Genomic DNA, 18,892 nt, shown 5'->3' with positions numbered 1-18,892 from the left:
TGACCAAGTCCGACAATAAAAAAGGAATAAAAAAAAAAAAAAGCTCCGAGTCGTGCAGAATTCATGTTTTGGATACATCGCCGCAGCGGTGATTTGCTACTAAAAGTTCCAACAGCCAGTGAAGCATAAATAACTCCTCTACTCACTGTGATCTTCGGAATGTTCTTTTTCCCTTGGTTATACATTTTCCGTCCGTTTCCACCTTCAAAATCAAGCTCAGAACAACAATATTCCCTCTGTGCGGATGCTGCAGCGGCCCTTCGGCTGGATGGGAGCTTCGGGGAATGGTGGCCGCTCTGTCAGTGAGATGTAAAGTGGCTCAGAGAGCTAAAGGAGCGTCTGAGCTTCAGTCACCGGCCCCTCCCTCAAAGGACACGAGCGTTGTCACAGGGTTTCCACCAGAGGGCGCTTTGGAGCAGCATGTAAACAGCCTGCAGCCAGTTGTCTAAAACACTGTGCCGTCACACATATTTTAGGCTCATTTACAGCGTATTGTTATCCATTAAGTTATTATTATTTTTTGCCTCAAAAAGGTAAAATAGTCTAAGCAGCTGGTTTAAATGTAACGCTCTGTAGTCTGTTCAGTTTAAAACTGCCAAAGTCACTCAGGGGGGTCAACGGATCAATGTGGAAGGCTGGTAATGATTAATTGATGAGAGGAGAATATGTGGCTCTTTGGCAGGAAAAACAGGGCTCATGAATCCCTGCACAGTATAAAAAGCACTCATATACTCATTTTTGTTTTCTCATTATAATAATGATGTTGATTCAAAAAGGTAAGTATATAAATAAATGTATGTTAGAAGGGAATTTCAAAATGAAAACACAGGTTTTTTTTTTTTTACATTATCTGATGTCTAATAAACACAACAAAGATTAAATGTACATACGATTATATGCTGTAATTTCATAAATTCAGGGTCAGGTCTATTAAAAAGAAATCAAATCAATATTGGTTTCAACTTAGCTATGAGTGTAAATGTCTCAGTTATTGCCTGCAGATTTTGGTGTTCTGATTTCCTGAAAAGGGGAGGGGGCCAACTCGTGTGGCAGCTGTCACAGAGCTGGACCACCACCACATTACACACCCCACGTGTCTACACACACACACACACACACACACACACACACGTACACACCCTCTCTGCATGCCCCCAGCAAGCCATGTGTCTCCATTGTTTGAACCCATGAGGACTAATGGAAACATAATGAGGAGGCACATTATCAAGGGTGTGCCTGTCTTTGTGTGTGCATTTGTTTTTATACCACGTTCATCAGGTGTAAACTTAAATATACATGTACTTATTCATTCTAATTGTTTTTAATATAAATACAGATTCACATCTGACTGTAATTTTTTTACCCTTTTGGTTATGACCAATCTCTTCATCAACATCACTGACTATTTCATTTCTTCAGGTCTACGCACGTTTTTTTTTGGTACAGATTTTAAATTAGTGAATCTCTTTAATCGGACAGAAGATCTAACAGACATCCGTATAATACACATAAGATCTGTACATTTTACATTGCAGTATTAAAAACTCAACACATTTTAACTGTCAACTACATTAAAACTGAGTTGTTCTCTAACATTGATCATCTGTCTGTGTTGATGCCTAATATGTGTGTGCACACATTTGTATATCTACATCGACTTGAAATCTTGCCTAATATAATGAAGAACAGTGATTTCTTAAAGACTCGAAACATAATGTATGATGAGTACATGTTTCCAGATTGTTGGAATGTTAATTCAACATTTAAGAGTAGGTTGTCATCCCAAATTTTCAAAATCAAAAATGTTGAGAAGACTGAGAAAGAAACCGAGAAGCTTAAAATATCAGATCAGATTATCAGCATCCATTGATTGTTTTCTTTCTGCCTCTGGCTACACAGTGCCTGCATGCTGACATGTCCTTTCATGGCAGTGAGTCAGTGTAAAGCATTACCTCAGCATTCCCTGGCCTCTGAGAATGAATCAACCACACAGTTGAAGTTTGCAGGCCTGCTACCTCTGCAGAGCACATTAAGCAGCTGACAGTGAGAGACAGGCAGGACTCAGACAGATCAGGGATGCAGAAAACACTCAGTCAGGTCCTCAGAGCTGCATCAGCAAACTTTGCACCTTGGTGGCCCCAAATGAGAAGATGCTCATGTTAGCTACCCCGGACACTAAGGTGTGTTCACTTCACGCCAAAGGAGAGCATAGAGTATGGAAGGTGCATCTTTATTTCACTCTGCAAAGTGCAAACATATTCGATTTCATCCAGGGCTCTGCATGAGTGTAAAATGAAAACATACATACTAGCTCAAGTTTTGCATTCTGTGACACATCTGAAAGAAATTACAAACGTATTCATGTAGTTGAATAATTAATTCCCCAATAAAAGTTGCAAGACTTGCAAGAATGGCATACAAAGACTAGCAGATCTCACATTCATACTTTAGAGTCCTACATTTCCCATAATGCCACTCAACAGAATTAAACAGAGATTTCTCAGTCTGAACCATCCATTATCTAACCCAGCCTATCTGTTACAAATTTGGCCAAAATCAAGCAGTGATAACTCTAATGACATCACTACGACATCATCAAGCCTGTTTTCTCAGACATGACAAAGATACTTAGAAGCCACTGATTCAATGGACTAATAAAATAACGATATGGCTGACATGTAAGGGAGGATGTATGTCTATAGACAGGCACAAGTGTATCAGTGCATATGAGGGGATGTTTTGCATGGGTGCGGGCAATGCTCCACCCAGTCTGACCTCCACCCTGCAGAAGAACAAAGAGGGGGCAGGGGGTTGTCCCAAAAACCAGCACTCATGGACATCTGGCCAACCACTCCTCTTTCTTCACTCCATTACTGCTGATTGCACTAATCAGATCTCCACAAAAGGAGAAAATCTATAACCATTATCGTTAACGTTTTAAAAGCAAACCTATTGAATTTATCAAATATTTTACCTTAGCCTCAAGAAAACCATGCATATTAAGGGCTTTGACTACTACAGCTTTAAAATGTAAATTTCTTCCTGAATAAAATGTTGAATACATTTAAATTTGAGTAAAAATGCATCACTTGAAAGGGGGAAAAAGAAGGACAAAGAGAAACTTGGATCATGGCACCTTACACAACTGCAGCACTTTCACATAGTCTGCACTAAAGTGTTACCATTAAGTCAGGCGTCAGACTGAACTCGATGATGTCAGTAGTAAACATGTCCTGACTCTGTTGTCAGTCTGATCTTTTCAAAAAAGTTTCCAGACAAGGCAAAAAAAAGAAAAGAAAAAAAACACTGCCTCACTCTGTGTCTGTGTGCTTCTGCTGAATCATCCAACCCCTCAGGAGGTGCAATATTGCAGTTCGCAATCAGACCACCAGAGGGGGGATGACGGCCTGCCAAACTAAGGTAGTACCCTGTACAAACAGTATGAATTCAGAGGAGAAATTCATTTAACTGGTTAAGGAGGGAACCTTTATCCTTAAATGTTAGTTTTCTCAAATATTTAGTTTTGGTTTTTGAATATTTATCTGTCTATCAGCTTAACTTGTTAGTTGATTGATAAATATGCTGAATTTATTCTAGTTTCATTAGGTATTTGTACCCTAGTTTTCAAGTTACCTTAGTTTTCTACTCACTGTTCACTCAGGGATCCACTTCTTCCAGTTGAGGTACGGTCAATCTCTAAACCATGAGCAACATTCTTCTCTCTCTCTCTTTTTTTGAGTGGATGAATGGCATTTTTACTAAAAGCTTTAGGAATGGTGTGCAATCTCTAAGAGGTACCTTTCTTCCCTTTTGATGGCTTTTTCAAAGGTTTAACCAAATAAGCAGTGACTTTAATCCTGCTGTATTGCATATCACAACATACACAACAAAGTGTTCACGCCACCATTCCTATTTGGATACATTTTTTTGCAATGTTTTGTCGGAGTTGAATGCACCCTAGGTGTTGACAATTGTGGAAGATACCGTGTTGGACTTGAGGGGGAAGAAAGAATGAGTAGTTTTCTTTTGTATTTTGTTTGTGAAATTATAATTTTCATTAAAAGCACATTTTAGCTTATTATAAACTTGAATGCATGTTTTGTTGCAGCTGAACGCACCCCCAGGTGTTGGCATTTTGGAAGATACCATGTTGGACTTGGGGAGGAAATAATGTCTTCTCTATTTTTTTTGGCATTTTGTTTCCTAACAGAAGAAGTGAAATGAACATTTTCCTTCAAAGCATATTTTAGACTTCTTAAACACTTGAATGCATCCCTGACAGTAATGATGTTACACTCTTCATAGCACCACATGGCTGATGAACGTTACCCTTGCTTAAAGCGATGTAGTATGACCAGGAAGCATTTAAAGCAGTTGTTCCATGCGGCCGTTTGTCTAAAAAAAAACAGAAAACTTCTAGGGGACTTTGCATCTATGGAGTGAGGCTGAAACAGTTACATGCAGAGACTGAACACATGACCGACAAGAAATGATGACACAAAAATGAGAAGAAGGTGCCAGTTGTGGACATTAAAAGTATTCTTGAAAGTTGAGACACATCATAACGACGACAGAAAAACAGAGACCTCAAGAAGAAGAACAAGGGGAAGAAGGCCATCTAGACGCTGGAGACTCCACAGACAGTCAGTAGGTTTTCTACTTCTTCTACCACTGACATTTGTTTGTGTGTTTGTGTGTGGATGATACTAGAAACAGTGAAAGAATTGCTCTTAACATAGTTAGACTGCTGTGCTCATTTTGGCTCTTGGTCTCTTGGAACTGTGGGTCATATCCTCCTTATCGACAGTGATTTAAATATTTTTCCCGGAACAGACATTTGCATTCAGTAGATTAAATGTCAATATAATTTGGGTAAATTGGAATAGAAGTCAAATATGTTACATCTTGGCATTCTGGTTCCAAGCCATCTGCTGTAAGGCCACACATTAGCAATAGCAAAGGGGTCACAGACAGAAAAAAAACAGTTCAAACACACACTGGAAAAACATATATATATTTATGAGAACACTGTTTTCCTTTCTGCTGTAGATAATGTTTAAAAGTTCTACAATAGATAGATAGATAGATAGATAGATATTTTCATTGCAAATTAATACAACAAAACTCTGTAGGAGCAATCCAGCTGCAGCATATAAAAAATATAAAATATGTTCACATATGTTCACACACTCAAACACAATCCAAGCACACACAATAATGTGAGCTCTGAAGCGTTTAAAATCAGGCAATCACCAGGTCTTGTAACTGTTCTGCTTTTTAATGTGTCTCCATTGAATCAGTATGAATCAAAGGATTGTGATAAAAAAAATCTGCCTCTATAGCAGAAACAGCAGCAGACAGCACTGTTTGATGGAACTGGACTTGAATAGAGCAGTATTTAAGATGTCGAAACAATGAGCGAGACTTGCGTCATCAGCCAATACATTCATTCAGAGTTTTGTGCGACTCAAACTTATGTGAGAGGAAGTTATTTTCTTGGAGCTTTCTAATTAATGTGTGTCTTTGTCAGTTATTTCTGCAGCCACAATAACAAAAAACTAATTTCCTCAGTGCTGACTAAGAGAAACACACATAGTATGTGATGTATTTCTCTTCTTTTTATTTTAAACATAAACTCTAAACTCTATAAACATAAACTCTTTAAACACAACCATTACTGCTGCTGCTGATTTCAGAACAGTGTCTCTGTCTGATGATGGTCACATTAAAACAGAAATCTTTTTTTTTGGTTTGTTTAAACGTAATCAATGAAACATTGATTACGAGCTGCAAGAGTTTTGCAGATTGTTTGTGTGTTTCCTGATTCTCATGTTACATTCATTATTTTCGTGTTTGTGTTTTTGCCCGCCTCGCAATGACTAACGACTAGCAGTCATCCACACTTTGTCTGACAGTGTCGTTCCTCTCTCAGACAAAACTGCAAGTGTATCTGTGTGGGTGGGTTTGTACCAGACCCAGAGAGAGAAAAAGAAAGAGGGAGAAAGGTCCATGAATGATCAGGTTTTGTGCCTCAGTCTGATAGTAGAAGTACCAACTTTTCTGCTAAATACTATTAAGCACTAAATGTGAAAAATCCTGTTTAGTGTTGTTGCTTGATAGCATGTATAAATAACATGAACATATTCTTCTCATGAATGAGATGATTTGATAGGAAACGATATAAAATGATGCGAAACGAAAGAAATTTTTGATTCGATTTGATACAATCGAGAGATATGTCCATAATAACAATCTTCATGTCACGATTAGGGTAACTTGTGTAAAACACTTTGAAAAACAAGCAACAAATGAAAATAAATCAGTGAAAACATACATAAATATACAAATAATAATAACAAATCAATTAAAATAAATTAACTTTAGCTTTTGGCAGATCTGACGAAACAACTACAAAGTGGATCATCGATCTTTGGCCCAGGGTGCTCTGGTACCTGGTACACTTATGAACATCCCTATGCTTGAACATGGTGTTTGTTATGGCCAATCCATGACTAGCACAGAAGTCCAACAACAAAACACCACTCGGGTTTAGATCGGGCTGTCCGTTCCTCCCAATCACTCCCCTCCAGGTGTCCCCGTCGTCGCCCACGTGAGCGTTGAAGTCCCCCAGTAGAACTACAGAGTCCCTAGGCGGGACCCCTTCCAGGACCCCACCCAGAGACTCCAAGAAGGCCGTGTACTCTGAGCTGCTGTTAGGTGCATATGCACATACAACAGTCAGAGCCTTCCTCTCTGCAACCTGAAGTTGCAGAGAGGAAGGCTCTTGTTCACCGGGGATACTCCGCTTGTGAGTATCCCCACACCCGCCCGGCGCCTCTCACCCTGGGCAACTCCAGAAAAAGAGAGAGTCCAGCCCCTCTCCAGGAGATTGGTTCCAGAACCGACGCTGTGCGTAGAGGTGAGCCCAACTGTGTCTAGCTGGTAGCGCTCCACCTCCCGCACCAGCTCCGGCTCCTTCCCCGCCAGAGAGGTGACGTTCCACGTCCCTAGAGCCAGTCTGCACTGCCGGGAATCAGAATTCCCAGGCCTCCGCCTACGCCTGCCACCCGGCACTGCATGCACCCTTCCCCCATGCATCTCCCTGCGGGTGGTGGGCCTACAGGGCAGCGGCTCCATGTGGTTGTTTCGGGCTGAGCCCGACCGGGCCCCATGGAGGAAAGCCCGGCCAACAGACGCTCGCCTTCGAGCTCCCCCCCCCCCCGGGTCTGGCTCCAGGAGGGTGCCCCAGTTTCCCTCTTCTGGGCGAGGTGGCTTGCTCCAATGTATGCCGCTTCATAGGGGTATTTGTTGAACCGCTCTTAGTCTGGCCCCTCCTCTGGGACCACTTTGCCTTTGGAGACCCTACCAGGGGCTAGTGCCCCCGACAACAACAGCTCCCGGGTTCACCGGGACACGCAAACTCCTCCACCACGTTAAGGTGGCGATTCTTGGAGGAGAAGTTTTCTTGTAGACAAATGAAGTTATTTCTAACTTTAGATCCTCCTATGTCGAACACAATGGTCCCTCATTGGGCCTACATTTCAAGCAGAAATGGGCCTTCAATTTGTTGCTTCATAATTACAACACAACAGTTGTTGCATTTTTTTAAATGTGTTTAGTGTATCAAAGTCACCAGCACTGTGGTTTTACTTAGCCTACTTGTAATATTTGCTGTTCCAGACCCCTAGAGATGATAGAACATTTGTTTGGTCCAGCCTTAAGACTGTCCAGTCCCATCATGTTACGTTGGTACATCTCTTTATTCTCTTGATGGACTGAACACCTCACAGTATTGTTTAAAATATGTTATTTTAACCAAGCGCATGTTGATAGACGCTGACTCTGGATGGGAAGAGTGTCTCATTTCCCAGACTTTTTGACAGACACTTCTCCACTTCTCCACATACACCTTGGAAACACATTTTGGTTAGCTGAGCTTAACTTTGTCTGCTAAAGTGACTCTGGATTACCTGTTAAGGTGCTGTATCTATTCTCCAATGAATATTCCTTTTTTGTCAGAATGATTTTAATAGGATGCAGCTTGTAAATAGTTGTTGTATTTTTCACTCCTATAGAGTAGCCTGATATTAGAGATTTGGTTATCTCTTTGCTGCTGGGAAACAGAAAATAAAAGTGTATGCTCAACATACTGACTGATCGGGGAAGTAATCGCTAAAGACCAGGGTAGTGTCAGAAAGTGATTTGGCAGTGTTGCAACAACTTGTGCTGTCATCCAAAACTGAGCTCCCTAAAGCACTTAGTTGAAGTTGGCTAAAAAGCCTCTCATTTAAATGTGCAGCCGACAGCAGGACAACAGAAGTGTCAGAGTAGACTTGAGAGGCAATGTAAGGTGTTGCCTACTGGATAAATGTGCTAGGTCTATTTTAAAGGGTTGTTCAAGTCTGTATTGTATCCTTCATCTTCCCTCCAATGTAATTAAATGTATGCTATGGATTATTATTATTATTCATAGGCTACTCACCATTAAAACGACATGTTGTTTGGTTATTGCTTGTCATTGTGATTATGTAAATATTTAAAAGTGTACCAACCTGCCAATGGAAATTAGCCTATGTCTGGCATATTTGCATATTTATGTTCATTTAGGCTATGTGCACTGTCCGTATCTTAAATAACTAAATAGCTAAATAAAACTTGTATGTCTTTTACTCATTTAAAAGACCAAGGCAAAGCGGTATTAAACTAATATGCACTTATAAATGCAGAAGTACCCCTCCTCCTTCATCTCATTTCCACATGCTGCATCTTAGCTTATAAAAAAAGTTCGTCTCCTTACCGTCTCATCTCCCAGGTTCCGCAGCACGTCTTCTCTCCCTCCTCTGCTCCTGCTCCGAGGTGAGTCCCCAGGGGGGCTCTCAAAGCTCTCACTGGCCGGGCTCTTCGCCTCCTGGCCGGCCTCCCGTTTGGCGGTCCTCGGGGTCCGGGAGCCCCTCTGGCCGACGCTCAGGGAGTCAAAGTCTATGGTCTTGCTCTCGAAGGCGTCCTCCACGCTGCAGAACAAGCCGCCGTGTTTCTGCCGGGGCACCTGGTCTGCCGTGCCGGGCCGGGCCAGATAAACCGGCAGGTCGTCCTCTACCTTGTCCCGGTTTCCCCTGCGCCCTGCCATGCTGGAGCCCTGCTCAAGTGACCGGGAGAGACGGGGAAACTAGAGTTGAAGTGGAGTGTGTGTGTGTGTGTGTGTGTGTGTGTGTGTGTGTGTGTGTGTGTGTGTGTGTGTGTGTGTGTGTGTGTGTGTGTGTGTGTGTGTGTGTGTATATGCTTGTGTGTGTATGCTTGTGTGTGTGTGTGTGTGTGTGTGTGTGTGTGTGTGTGTGTGTGTTTGTGTAGTGTTGTGAGAAAGGCAGGCAGGAGTTTTTTTGAAGCTAAATACGAGATGGCACAGTAGTGGTTCATGATGCAGCATTATTATGTTTTCCCCCACTTTTACAGCATTTATTGGAGCCTGAGGCAGGATTGTGGACTGGGTATTGGGACTTCTGACTTCTTATTTTTCGCGTATAGGAGCAGGTGCCAGTTGATCCCGTATAGTGTGAACATGCACTGTAAAAAAAAAACTCTACTACTTAAAGTTACTGTAAGGACTGATTGGTTTGTGTTGATTTTGGCGCCCCCTGTCGACAAAGCAGTAAGTATATGGCTGTCCCTGCCCCTTTACATGAAATCTCACCCTACTTCCTTTTTGTCTCGCTAATGTACCAATTAGTGTGTGTGTGTGCGCGTGTGTGCGTGTGTGTGTGTGTGTGTGTGTGTGTGTGTGTTGCAGAACGCTTTGTCAGACACAGACTTGGCTTCAGCAGAAACAGAAATAATTTTCTAGAAATAATCTTACTCCTGATGGTCTCATTTGTTTCGGTAGGTCACAGAGGCATCTGTATTATTCCAGTTAATTTGATAACCAGCGAAGAACTCCGCAGTAGGTTTACAACACAAGTACCCACATCTTTTCTCAAGATGGCCTCATTGGAGGGTTTATTGAAAATTCAACAGAATCAAGGCCTTTAATGTGAGAGCAGGGAAACATTATTGACAAATGATCAGCAATAATTAGCCTAGTCAAAAATATGCAAAAATCAACATTCATGTCAAATTTAATATAATTAAGGCATTATATAAATACAATTAAAGATAGACGTGTACCAAGAAAGCAAAATATGCTCAACAATTCCATCATTAAATATAAACATAATCTACTGGGTCAAGTCCTAAACATCGTGTACTGCAGATTCTAGGATTGATTTTGTTGGACACAGGTGTGCAGTCCAGTCGTCAGGTAGCCTACAGACTGTACGTACAGATGGATCTTGTCACTCTACAGTCAAACAAACATTTCTAGCTACACCTGCACTTTTTGTATGACTGCAACACAAATTGAATAAAGCTAAGGTTCCCTCACTTGCTTGTCTTGGGGCCTGAAACCCACCTGTGGCACCCACAGGGCTGATTTCTGACTCCAGCAGAAATGAGACAGGGTGGTGTCAGCAGCAGAGGGAGAAGAGCAGCTTTCAGGCTGCAGGTCTCAAACTTAAGAGTGCTGAGTGCAGAGGGCAACAGAGGGAGGAAGGAGTCACTCAGCAAACAGACAAGATATTATGTAACAGCCATAATTCAGCGTGTTTTACTAGTTGGAGATGGGTCATAAAAGTCTCACTGAGTGTTTGTGTTTGGAGGCTTCCTCCTCATCATTAGTCATCCAGACATGAACCAACATTTTGTCCAGGTGGTGGTAGTGTTAATACACATTAGATGAAGGGGAGAAAATGAAATTCTCACTATTTTGCTCCTAAACAAACAAAGATTTCTCTATTTCCTAGGCTCCTGAGTAATATTGATTGGTCTTCATAGGTATAATCATTAAAACTCAAATTCCTTACCTTAACTGTTTAAATCCTGCTTCTTGTTTTGGATGAAAAGTTGGGAAACATAAAGGTTCGGTTCAGTTTGTCTGGTAATGTACAGCACGAGGATGTGTTTGGTTTCTCTGTGAGGTCGTCGCTTGGTGTAAACTTTCATCAGCTGGGTTAGAAATAACAAGCAACTCCCCTTTCACATCCCAGCGAAGTGCAACGTGTGTGCATGTGAATGTGGACGAGTGAGAGTTCGCGATAAAAAGACAAAAAGCCCTCAGAGTCCAAGGTCACGAGGTCAACCACACTGTCGGCTCTGCGGGGGAATCAAACAGGGCTCAGGTTGTCTTCACTGAAATGAAGCCTCAAAAGGGGGAAGATGTAGAGCTAGCATCGAGTAAAGGAAACATCTTAACAGCAGAAAGCGTGGCTGCAGGAATGTGCAATATAATATTTTATTTTGCAAATATATGCAAAAGACATTTAAATTAATGAGAGAAATAAACATAGTTTAATTGGTAAATTCACTTTCTTTTACCCCATTAAAGAGCTTATCTGGTGTCACTAAGGCTAATTTTGCACATTTTAATGTATTTTTAACTGACAATCAGAAAGCCCATAAGATAAAATGCATGGGTGTGGGAATGAGAAAAGAATCATGACTGAGCACTCTTTTCTGAAAAGCCGGCTTAGTGGACTTTTTTTTGCAGGGGACTGAAGCTGGGTAAAACATGATAAGTAGCTCTATTTCCACACAGTGTCTGCCATGCACCACTGTCACAGTTCCTGTGGCTCTGTTGGCGTCGAACGCAGAGACTTGTCAGGCCAGCAGAAAAATGCCCCCCCCCCCCCCCCCCCCCCCCTCATGAATGTGATTAAAGCATCAGGGTTTGTGGGGGTATGCCAAGAGCTCACTAAAATGTTGTGGCTGTGTAATTCTCTTTGTTTTTTTGGAGCCATCCGTCCTCGTGACTTGTGTCTGGACACTAAATGATGCTAAGAGAGGGAGACGAAACAGAAAAAAACTGACAGCTTTCTTTAGATTTCAAACATGCCGTGGCTTGGTGTTTTGGTCTGCCACACATTCAAACACTGACACCAACCAGTTGAGGTGACAGGGAGAGAATTAAATGTTATGTGAGAGAACAAGGACATTGCTCAGAGGTCTGGTGCAGATGTCTGTCTTAAAATGGAGCCAGTTTATCTGTGGTTCAGACAGAGCAGACTAGCTGGGAGGCAGCAGCGCCATCAGCAACAGTCTGTCTGGTTTTCAATGTCGGGGGTGTCATTATAGCTGCAAACCAGCGACATTTCCATCAGTTTTATTCTTTATGTGGTTAATTTATCTTTGGTTTACTGCCAATGTATTCATAAAGGAATCTATCAAAGCTAGAAGATTTTAAGGGATTTCTGTTATTTCCTGCAACATATTAGCCAAGATTTCCCCTTTTGAATGTGATGTATCAATCTGTGTTTGGCACTCCGTCAAGAAGCTTTCAAACAGCATACTACTCGGACTTTAAGAGGATTTAAAAGGAATGCAGGAACAAAGCAAGAGACTGTATCCTCCATCTTCACATTAAAAATGGATGTAAGGTAGGCTGGCCAGTAAAAATGAATGTCCCCCATAAGAAAATTGTTCTCATGTTGCCACTGGCTGAAGAGCATGTTCATCCAGGCATGATAGAACGACAGCAGATAGGACAGAGTTTGGCAAATTCACACTCAGTGCTCTTCATGGATTTGGCACACAAGGCCTCACGGCGAGTGAGACTTACGCAGAAGTGGGTAAGTGGGCCACTGTAACAAACAGACAAGTCAGGAGGAGTAAAACGGTGAATGATAATGCCTTTGGTCTGACAAGCAGTAGCCCACCTTTATTCAGGATATACAATAAAAGGAGTGATTGCGTTAGTTTCTGTTTGTATTACATTGAAGAACGTAGTTTGTTCAAAGAATTTACATTATTTTGATCTAAAATGTAATTCCAAAGACTTGCCAACTGATTTAGAGTGAGTTTTCCTTAGCCTCACTACCATACAATAATGAAACATCTCACAGCTCACCTATTCTTGAATCTATGTACCGACCAGGCCCAACTTAGAAAACATCGACATGCCCTTAAATGATATGATTGAAGGGTAGCTAATATTCGCTGCACAAAACAGGCTTAAAAGACTTTCCAAAAAAGGAATTCAGAAACCAAAGCAAACACACAGATTACACGAGATATCAAATAGATAAATCTTTCTTTTAAGCTTTAGAAAAACTGATGGCAAATTTGTCAGCATCCAAATTAAGCAACCACTGTCCGTGCACTACAACATTTCAGGTTTTTGAACATTGATTTAATTAATATTAGATATAATATAATCATTTTGCGGACGAACTTCAGAGTAAGTACGACACAAGCAAGGATCTAGAGAAAAGGAAACAACGTCAGTAAGTGCAAACAAACAGCTTTAAGTCCGACACACAGATAGATAGATAGATAGATAGATAATACTTTTATTGTCAGACGTAGTCTCAGCTGCTGACAGGCAAAGCACTTTGTTATTTGAGTTGACATATCTTCATCAACAACAACATCCATACCTGTTCTTGAGAGCATCAAAACCATCCTAAATGTCATCATCGGCATCATCATCAAAATCATTAATTGTGTAGGTGTTCATAAAAGAGCTGGGTCTTTAGCTTTTTCTTAAAGGTACAAATGGACTCTGCAGATTGACTGGAGTTTGGTAGTTCGTTCCACCACCCTGGTGCGACAGAGGAGACGTAATCTGTCAATTCACTGTACTGGGTACCTCTGGTTGACACATTTCTATATTCACTTTGGTCGGTGTCTGTAAGTAAATTTCACATGATTTACACATATTTTGTAGTTTTAGAAACTGGGAAACACTTTCTAAAAACTTTACCTGCTTTTTTTTTTAGCACTTACCAGCAGTAATGAACATCATCAGCAGAGAGCGAAGACAAAGATAACATTTAAAACCTTTTTTGGGGTGGCAGAATGCTTCAACATGCCTGAAAAAAAAAAACATTTTGAGAGAAATCCCTGATTGTAATAGTGTCAGTTGCTTTTGCACCTGGAAAAGGCTCTGATTCATCAGCTGACTAGTTGTGGGTAAAATCCATACTCTTAAAGATAACTCACACAAGTGAGTTTTCAGCCTCCAATGTTTAATATGAGTATTAGCCATGAGGTCAGTGTTGCTTAGCAGCTGAGTGGTGCAGACCAGGCAGCTGCATCCGGCCGGGCTGCTTTGGCTGCAGACCAGCTGCTGCTGAAATAAGGTTAAAGAGCCTCCAAGGATGTTCTGTCAGACATTTCAGCCGAACAACAACGAGGGCTAACAAGCCTAACACACAATGGCAATGGGGTTTCATGTCCTCCAGAATGAATTGTAATCAGTTAAAAACTGTCCACCCTTTTCTCAAATGTGTCAGATGAGTTTTCGATGAAGGACTGAGCTTGAAAAGCAGCAGCAGGAGAATTTCTGTAGAGGAAGCCGTTTCCATTTGCACACAAAAATCTGCCATCGAGGATTAACTGTGCGGAAACAGAGAAAGGTTCAGAAATGAGGGAAAAAAAGGGCGTGCTTCTCCACTCATTGAACACTTTCTATTGACTGATGTTTGGAAGGCCATTCAGGTCATTCAGTCAGTGAACAATAAAATCTCTGAGTGACCAGTGTTTGTGATGCGAAGACGACAGATTGAAGTGCTTTTATGACAAACGTCCTCCAGCAGAGCCGGTCCTCAGTATTAAAACCTGGCCTGACTCCTGTACTCTTCTGGTTTGGCAGGGACAGTCAGGACTGAAGTGAAAAGACAGACCGTTACTCTGGACTGACTCTTCTCTGTTCCCTGCATAAACAGCCCATTGAAGCCCACTGTCAAACAAGTTCATGGGACAACGAAAGCCTTCAGTGCCTCAATGTGGGAAGATTTAGTTAATATAATAGACAGAAAGTTGACTTAGTCATTGACAGATTAAAATGACCTGAGAACAAAGAACATTACCACAACATCAATTCGTATCATGTTTTAATCGATTCAAAAATGTGCAGGACACATCACATTAAAAAATATCTAATATGTTAAAACCTGTTTCCTCTCTCTGACCTGAACACAGCAGAGCTCTGCTGTAGGTTGCACAACTCATGACATGAGCGTCATGCAGTCATAGTAAAGGCAATTTTACAAGGGATTTAATAAAAAAAATCTCCCCTTCAACACAAACCCTGAACTCGCCCACCTGTAACAAAGACAAGAAGGAAGACAGTTTCTCCTTTACGGTCAAAGGCCTTTAATTTTTTGTTTTTTTACAGCATTGCTCATTTTTCTCCGTTTATTTAATAATCTAGACGAAAGTAGGAGAAGGGATTAAATTCTTGTTGGAAGACAGACGGGTTAAAGATAATAAAAAAACTCTGTTAAATAATAACAAAAAATATACATTACATTACATTACATGATTATATCAACCGCCTGAAAAAAATAATTGTGGAAAAGAACGGGGAAAGTGCATTTAAGGCAACTGCTCGTTAGCTGAGTTTGCACAGAAATAGTCTCAGTCATTCCCCTCGGTATGAAGTAAATGAAGGTGATTGTACAGTTACTGTCTGCTATGTAATGAGATGCCGCCACCCTACACCTGTGAGGGGGTGGGAGTGGGGTGGGTGGGTACGATTGCAGATACTCTAGCTCATGTACAATGGATTGGAACATTTAACTTGTAAATATTGCAGGGAGTGGAAAGAGTAAGCCGGCCAGGAGAGAAGTGGAGCAGGTGTAGTGTTGCGTTCACTTTCTCCTGTTTCACTTTGAGGAAGTAGATGCCTGAAGCAGGGGCGTGCCCATGAAGTGTCCTGGGTGGCATTAGCCCCTGGGTACTGCCCCCCCACCCCCATTGCTATTCCATAATCCTTAGCTATGATTTCATTTCTCCCCTGTCTGTGGCACTTCAGTGTAACACACTGTGATATTTTGGAATGTGTTTTTCATTATAATAATAGTATTTTGAGTCGATGATTGGAGACATGTCAGGTTCATTTGTTTTCTTCAATTTAGAAATGAGTGTGTGTACACATATACTTCAGGCCACCTCCCTTTAGATCCATGCTCATGTTTGGCCGTCCCAGTTAAAAAGTCTGGACACGCCCCTGGACTGAAGCAGCAAGTATTGTTCAGTAAAAGATGGGTTGTTGGTGTCAAAGACATATTGGTTAGTAAAAGGAGGAATAGAGAAGGTATCTGCAGTATACTTGGGACAGAGGGTTAAGTATATGTTTTGTTATGAATTAACCTTTCTCTGTTTTTTTTTTTTTTGGTTTTGTTTAACAAGATGAACTGATGACACTCAACTCAGTTTTGAACTTGAACTCGCCAATCATTCAGCCAGAGCTGATGAAGATATTTTGCAAGGTATCCTGAAAATATTTACAGGTTTCGAGAAAAGATTGCGTCACTTTAAAGGGAATATTGGAAGTTGCTCAGGTAGAACCAGCACCCCCTGCTGGTCAACCAGAGTAACTGACTCTAGACCGGTAGAATAACAAATATTCTGTGTGAGAGAGATGGAGAGAGAAAAATGGGGGGGGGGGGGGGGGTGTCCACATTCCACATTCATATTCCAACAATTTGCAGTTATTATTCCAAATAAATAAAATTCATCTTTTGCAGCTGTCACTACAATAAAACATAGCAATTTGTAGTCTTTTGAGTCATTTATAAACTGCCAAGTACATCAACTGTTCAAGCTGCTTTTGAGAATTTGAAGAAAAGTGCAACTATTCACAGAAATAAAAGGGGGGGGGGGGGGGGGGGGGGGGGGACATGAAATAATTTAGATACATGTACATATCAACAAATGTATATATTACAGTACAGAATAGAGTTGATCTTTTTCCTCAGTGGAAATCTTGGGACACAGTATCTGAGTGTAAGGTAGGCTGTAAAAAAGAGAGGAAAAGAACAAAGAGACAACCAGAGAGTAAAGCTCTTACAGTCTGCTGGTTTTTAAGACAAATTAAAAAGCTGTTTGATGATCCGAATGTGGAGATCCAGCTTGAGTGGAGCTAGATCGGAGTTGAAATCCTCCCCTCTTTCTCTTTTCTTTTTTTTTTTTTATCTCTCAGTGAAGATGCTTCATCCTGAGTGTCCTCTATCCCCCTTTTTAGTGTCCGTACACACCCATCTCTGCAGTGTAGTTCTGTCCTTTCGCAGGTTTAACCTCTGGAGAGTCCCAGCAGTCTGTGTAAGCACCAATTTTGTGGGAACAGCGAGGGCAGGCCAGCCGGTTACACACTGGTGTCCCGAGTGTTTCTTTGTTTTCATCTGACCTGAAGCAGCCTCTGCACTCGTGGGGGCCCTGAGTTGGCTCTGTTCATTTCACCAATAGGTTGCATCCTTGATGTACGTCCTTACAGGTATGGATCGATAAAGAAAAGAAGAAGGTAAGGGAAACAGAAGAGAAAGTGTGGTGGTCTGGGCGGTTTCGTTTGCCTCATTCTTGATGAAGGTTTTCCTGTCCTTTTATATTTTCACTGTGGCTATATGGTGGTGAATGACATACTATTACCCTGCATGGCAGAGAGAACATTTCCCAGGCTTTGGTTTCGATTTGTCAAAGCGTACGTTTGTTCGGTGTGTGTGTTTGTGTGCGTCCATGCATTCACGTGTCCTTAAACTCTTTTGTAAGTAGGCATTTAAGTGTGTGTGTGTGTGTGTGTGTGTGTGTGTCTGCATCTACTTTAAGTGTCTTTGAAATAGTGTGTCGTTCTTGCAGCCTGTTACAGTATTCCCAGCTGTTTTGCAGAGATGTTTAAGGTCCAACACCGCTCTTAAAAAAAAAAATAAAAGAAGAAAAATCCTGGGCAGTATCCTGAGAACCCCTCCCCTCTGTTTAATAAAAACAACAACAACAAAAGATTCCAAATCTGATGTGAACGTCCATGGCCAACACACAACACATCCACTTAAACCAACAGCAGTCACTGATGTTATGACACTAACAGCCACTGCCACAAACGTTGTTCCACACTTGTCCGGAAAATAAATAACACTGCAGTCACAAACAAGATCTCCAAGCTGACAGACCACCTGAGAGAGAGAGAGAGAGAGAGAGAGAGAAGGAGATAGAGGGAGAGAGAGAGAGAGGAGTTACAACAAATCAAAAAGCAATTTTAAAGTGGTTTTTAACTTGTTATGAAACGATATTAAGTTGATGCTGATTCTTCTGTTTGACCGACAAGCTACAAAATCAAACGGAGACATCATTCTAACACTGATTATTCTATATACGTATTTCTAATTCTTGTAACCTTTGCCTCCATGTTGGCATCAGATGTTTTCAAGGCAAAACATTTTAACAGTAAGTGATACATTTGGTAGATCGATCAGGATGAGATTTCACATGACACATGAGATAAGAGGCACTTCTTTGTCCACGTGAGAGAAAGCCATGTTTCTGAACGAGTTATTACACTGAGCAGTACATCTACTTTTTAAACGGACTGAAAGTTACATAAATAAATGAGTAATCTGTTCAGTTTTTATGCCTTTAAAAACAAAATTGTATAGGTTCTTTCTTTCACATTTTTTCTTTTACTTCATTGGCTCTTCATGAGACACAGGTTTGAGCTTCTTTCAGCCCTTCCTGTTTTTGTTACACAAACTTACGGTTTTTATTTTATATTCAATGTAGTCCTCAGCATGTTTTCGGCAGAAGAATGCAGCCGTTCACAGTGAAAAAGTGACTACAATCTGCTGGTCAAACTAAGTTAGTGAAAAACTGGTGAAAATGGAGCATTTCTGAGATAAAGATATTTTCCTCAGGAGTTGTGGGAGCCAATGCAGGATTAAAGGTTATTACAGAGAAACAGCCATGGTTGTTAGAAAAAAGAGCTTTTCCTCCAACACCATTTACAAACCCATGAAGACTGTTCTCCTTCTTTTGGAAACAAATGTAAAAAGTACTGGCTAAGGAGGTGACAACAAACAAATACACAAATACAGAG

The 18,892-nt window shown here is 41.1% G+C and overlaps 2 protein-coding genes across 7 annotated transcripts in view; both read right to left on the bottom strand.

The window, feature by feature from the left end:
- Nucleotides 1-9,142, bottom strand: part of dpysl3 (dihydropyrimidinase like 3) — a 42,893-nt gene extending 33,751 nt beyond the window's left edge. For 2 of the 3 annotated variants that reach the window (XM_061055128.1, XM_061055130.1), the window contains exon 1: nt 8,798-9,142. In XM_061055128.1, the coding sequence (XP_060911111.1) occupies nt 8,798-9,127 (330 nt within the window). In that variant the 5' untranslated portion in view covers nt 9,128-9,142. Of the gene's footprint in view, nt 1-146; nt 322-8,797 lie in introns of those variants that run through there. The other variant, XM_061055131.1, reaches the window with a different exon arrangement.
- Nucleotides 9,143-14,901: 5,759 nt separating this feature from the next.
- The window catches only part of jakmip2 (janus kinase and microtubule interacting protein 2), a 35,015-nt gene continuing 31,024 nt past the window's right edge, over nt 14,902-18,892 (bottom strand). For 2 of the 4 annotated variants that reach the window (XM_061055123.1, XM_061055124.1), the window contains exon 23: nt 14,902-17,975. In XM_061055123.1, the coding sequence (XP_060911106.1) occupies nt 17,622-17,975 (354 nt within the window). In that variant the 3' untranslated portion in view covers nt 14,902-17,621. The remainder of the gene's footprint in view (nt 17,976-18,892) is intronic. The other 2 variants (XM_061055125.1, XM_061055126.1) reach the window with 1 other exon arrangement.

Source organism: Labrus mixtus, chromosome 14 (assembly GCF_963584025.1).
Source record: "Labrus mixtus chromosome 14, fLabMix1.1, whole genome shotgun sequence".
Taxonomy (NCBI): domain Eukaryota; kingdom Metazoa; phylum Chordata; class Actinopteri; order Labriformes; family Labridae; genus Labrus; species Labrus mixtus.
The sequence above is the reverse complement of the archived record's forward strand: the minus strand, read 5'-3'. Positions and strand labels throughout refer to the sequence as shown.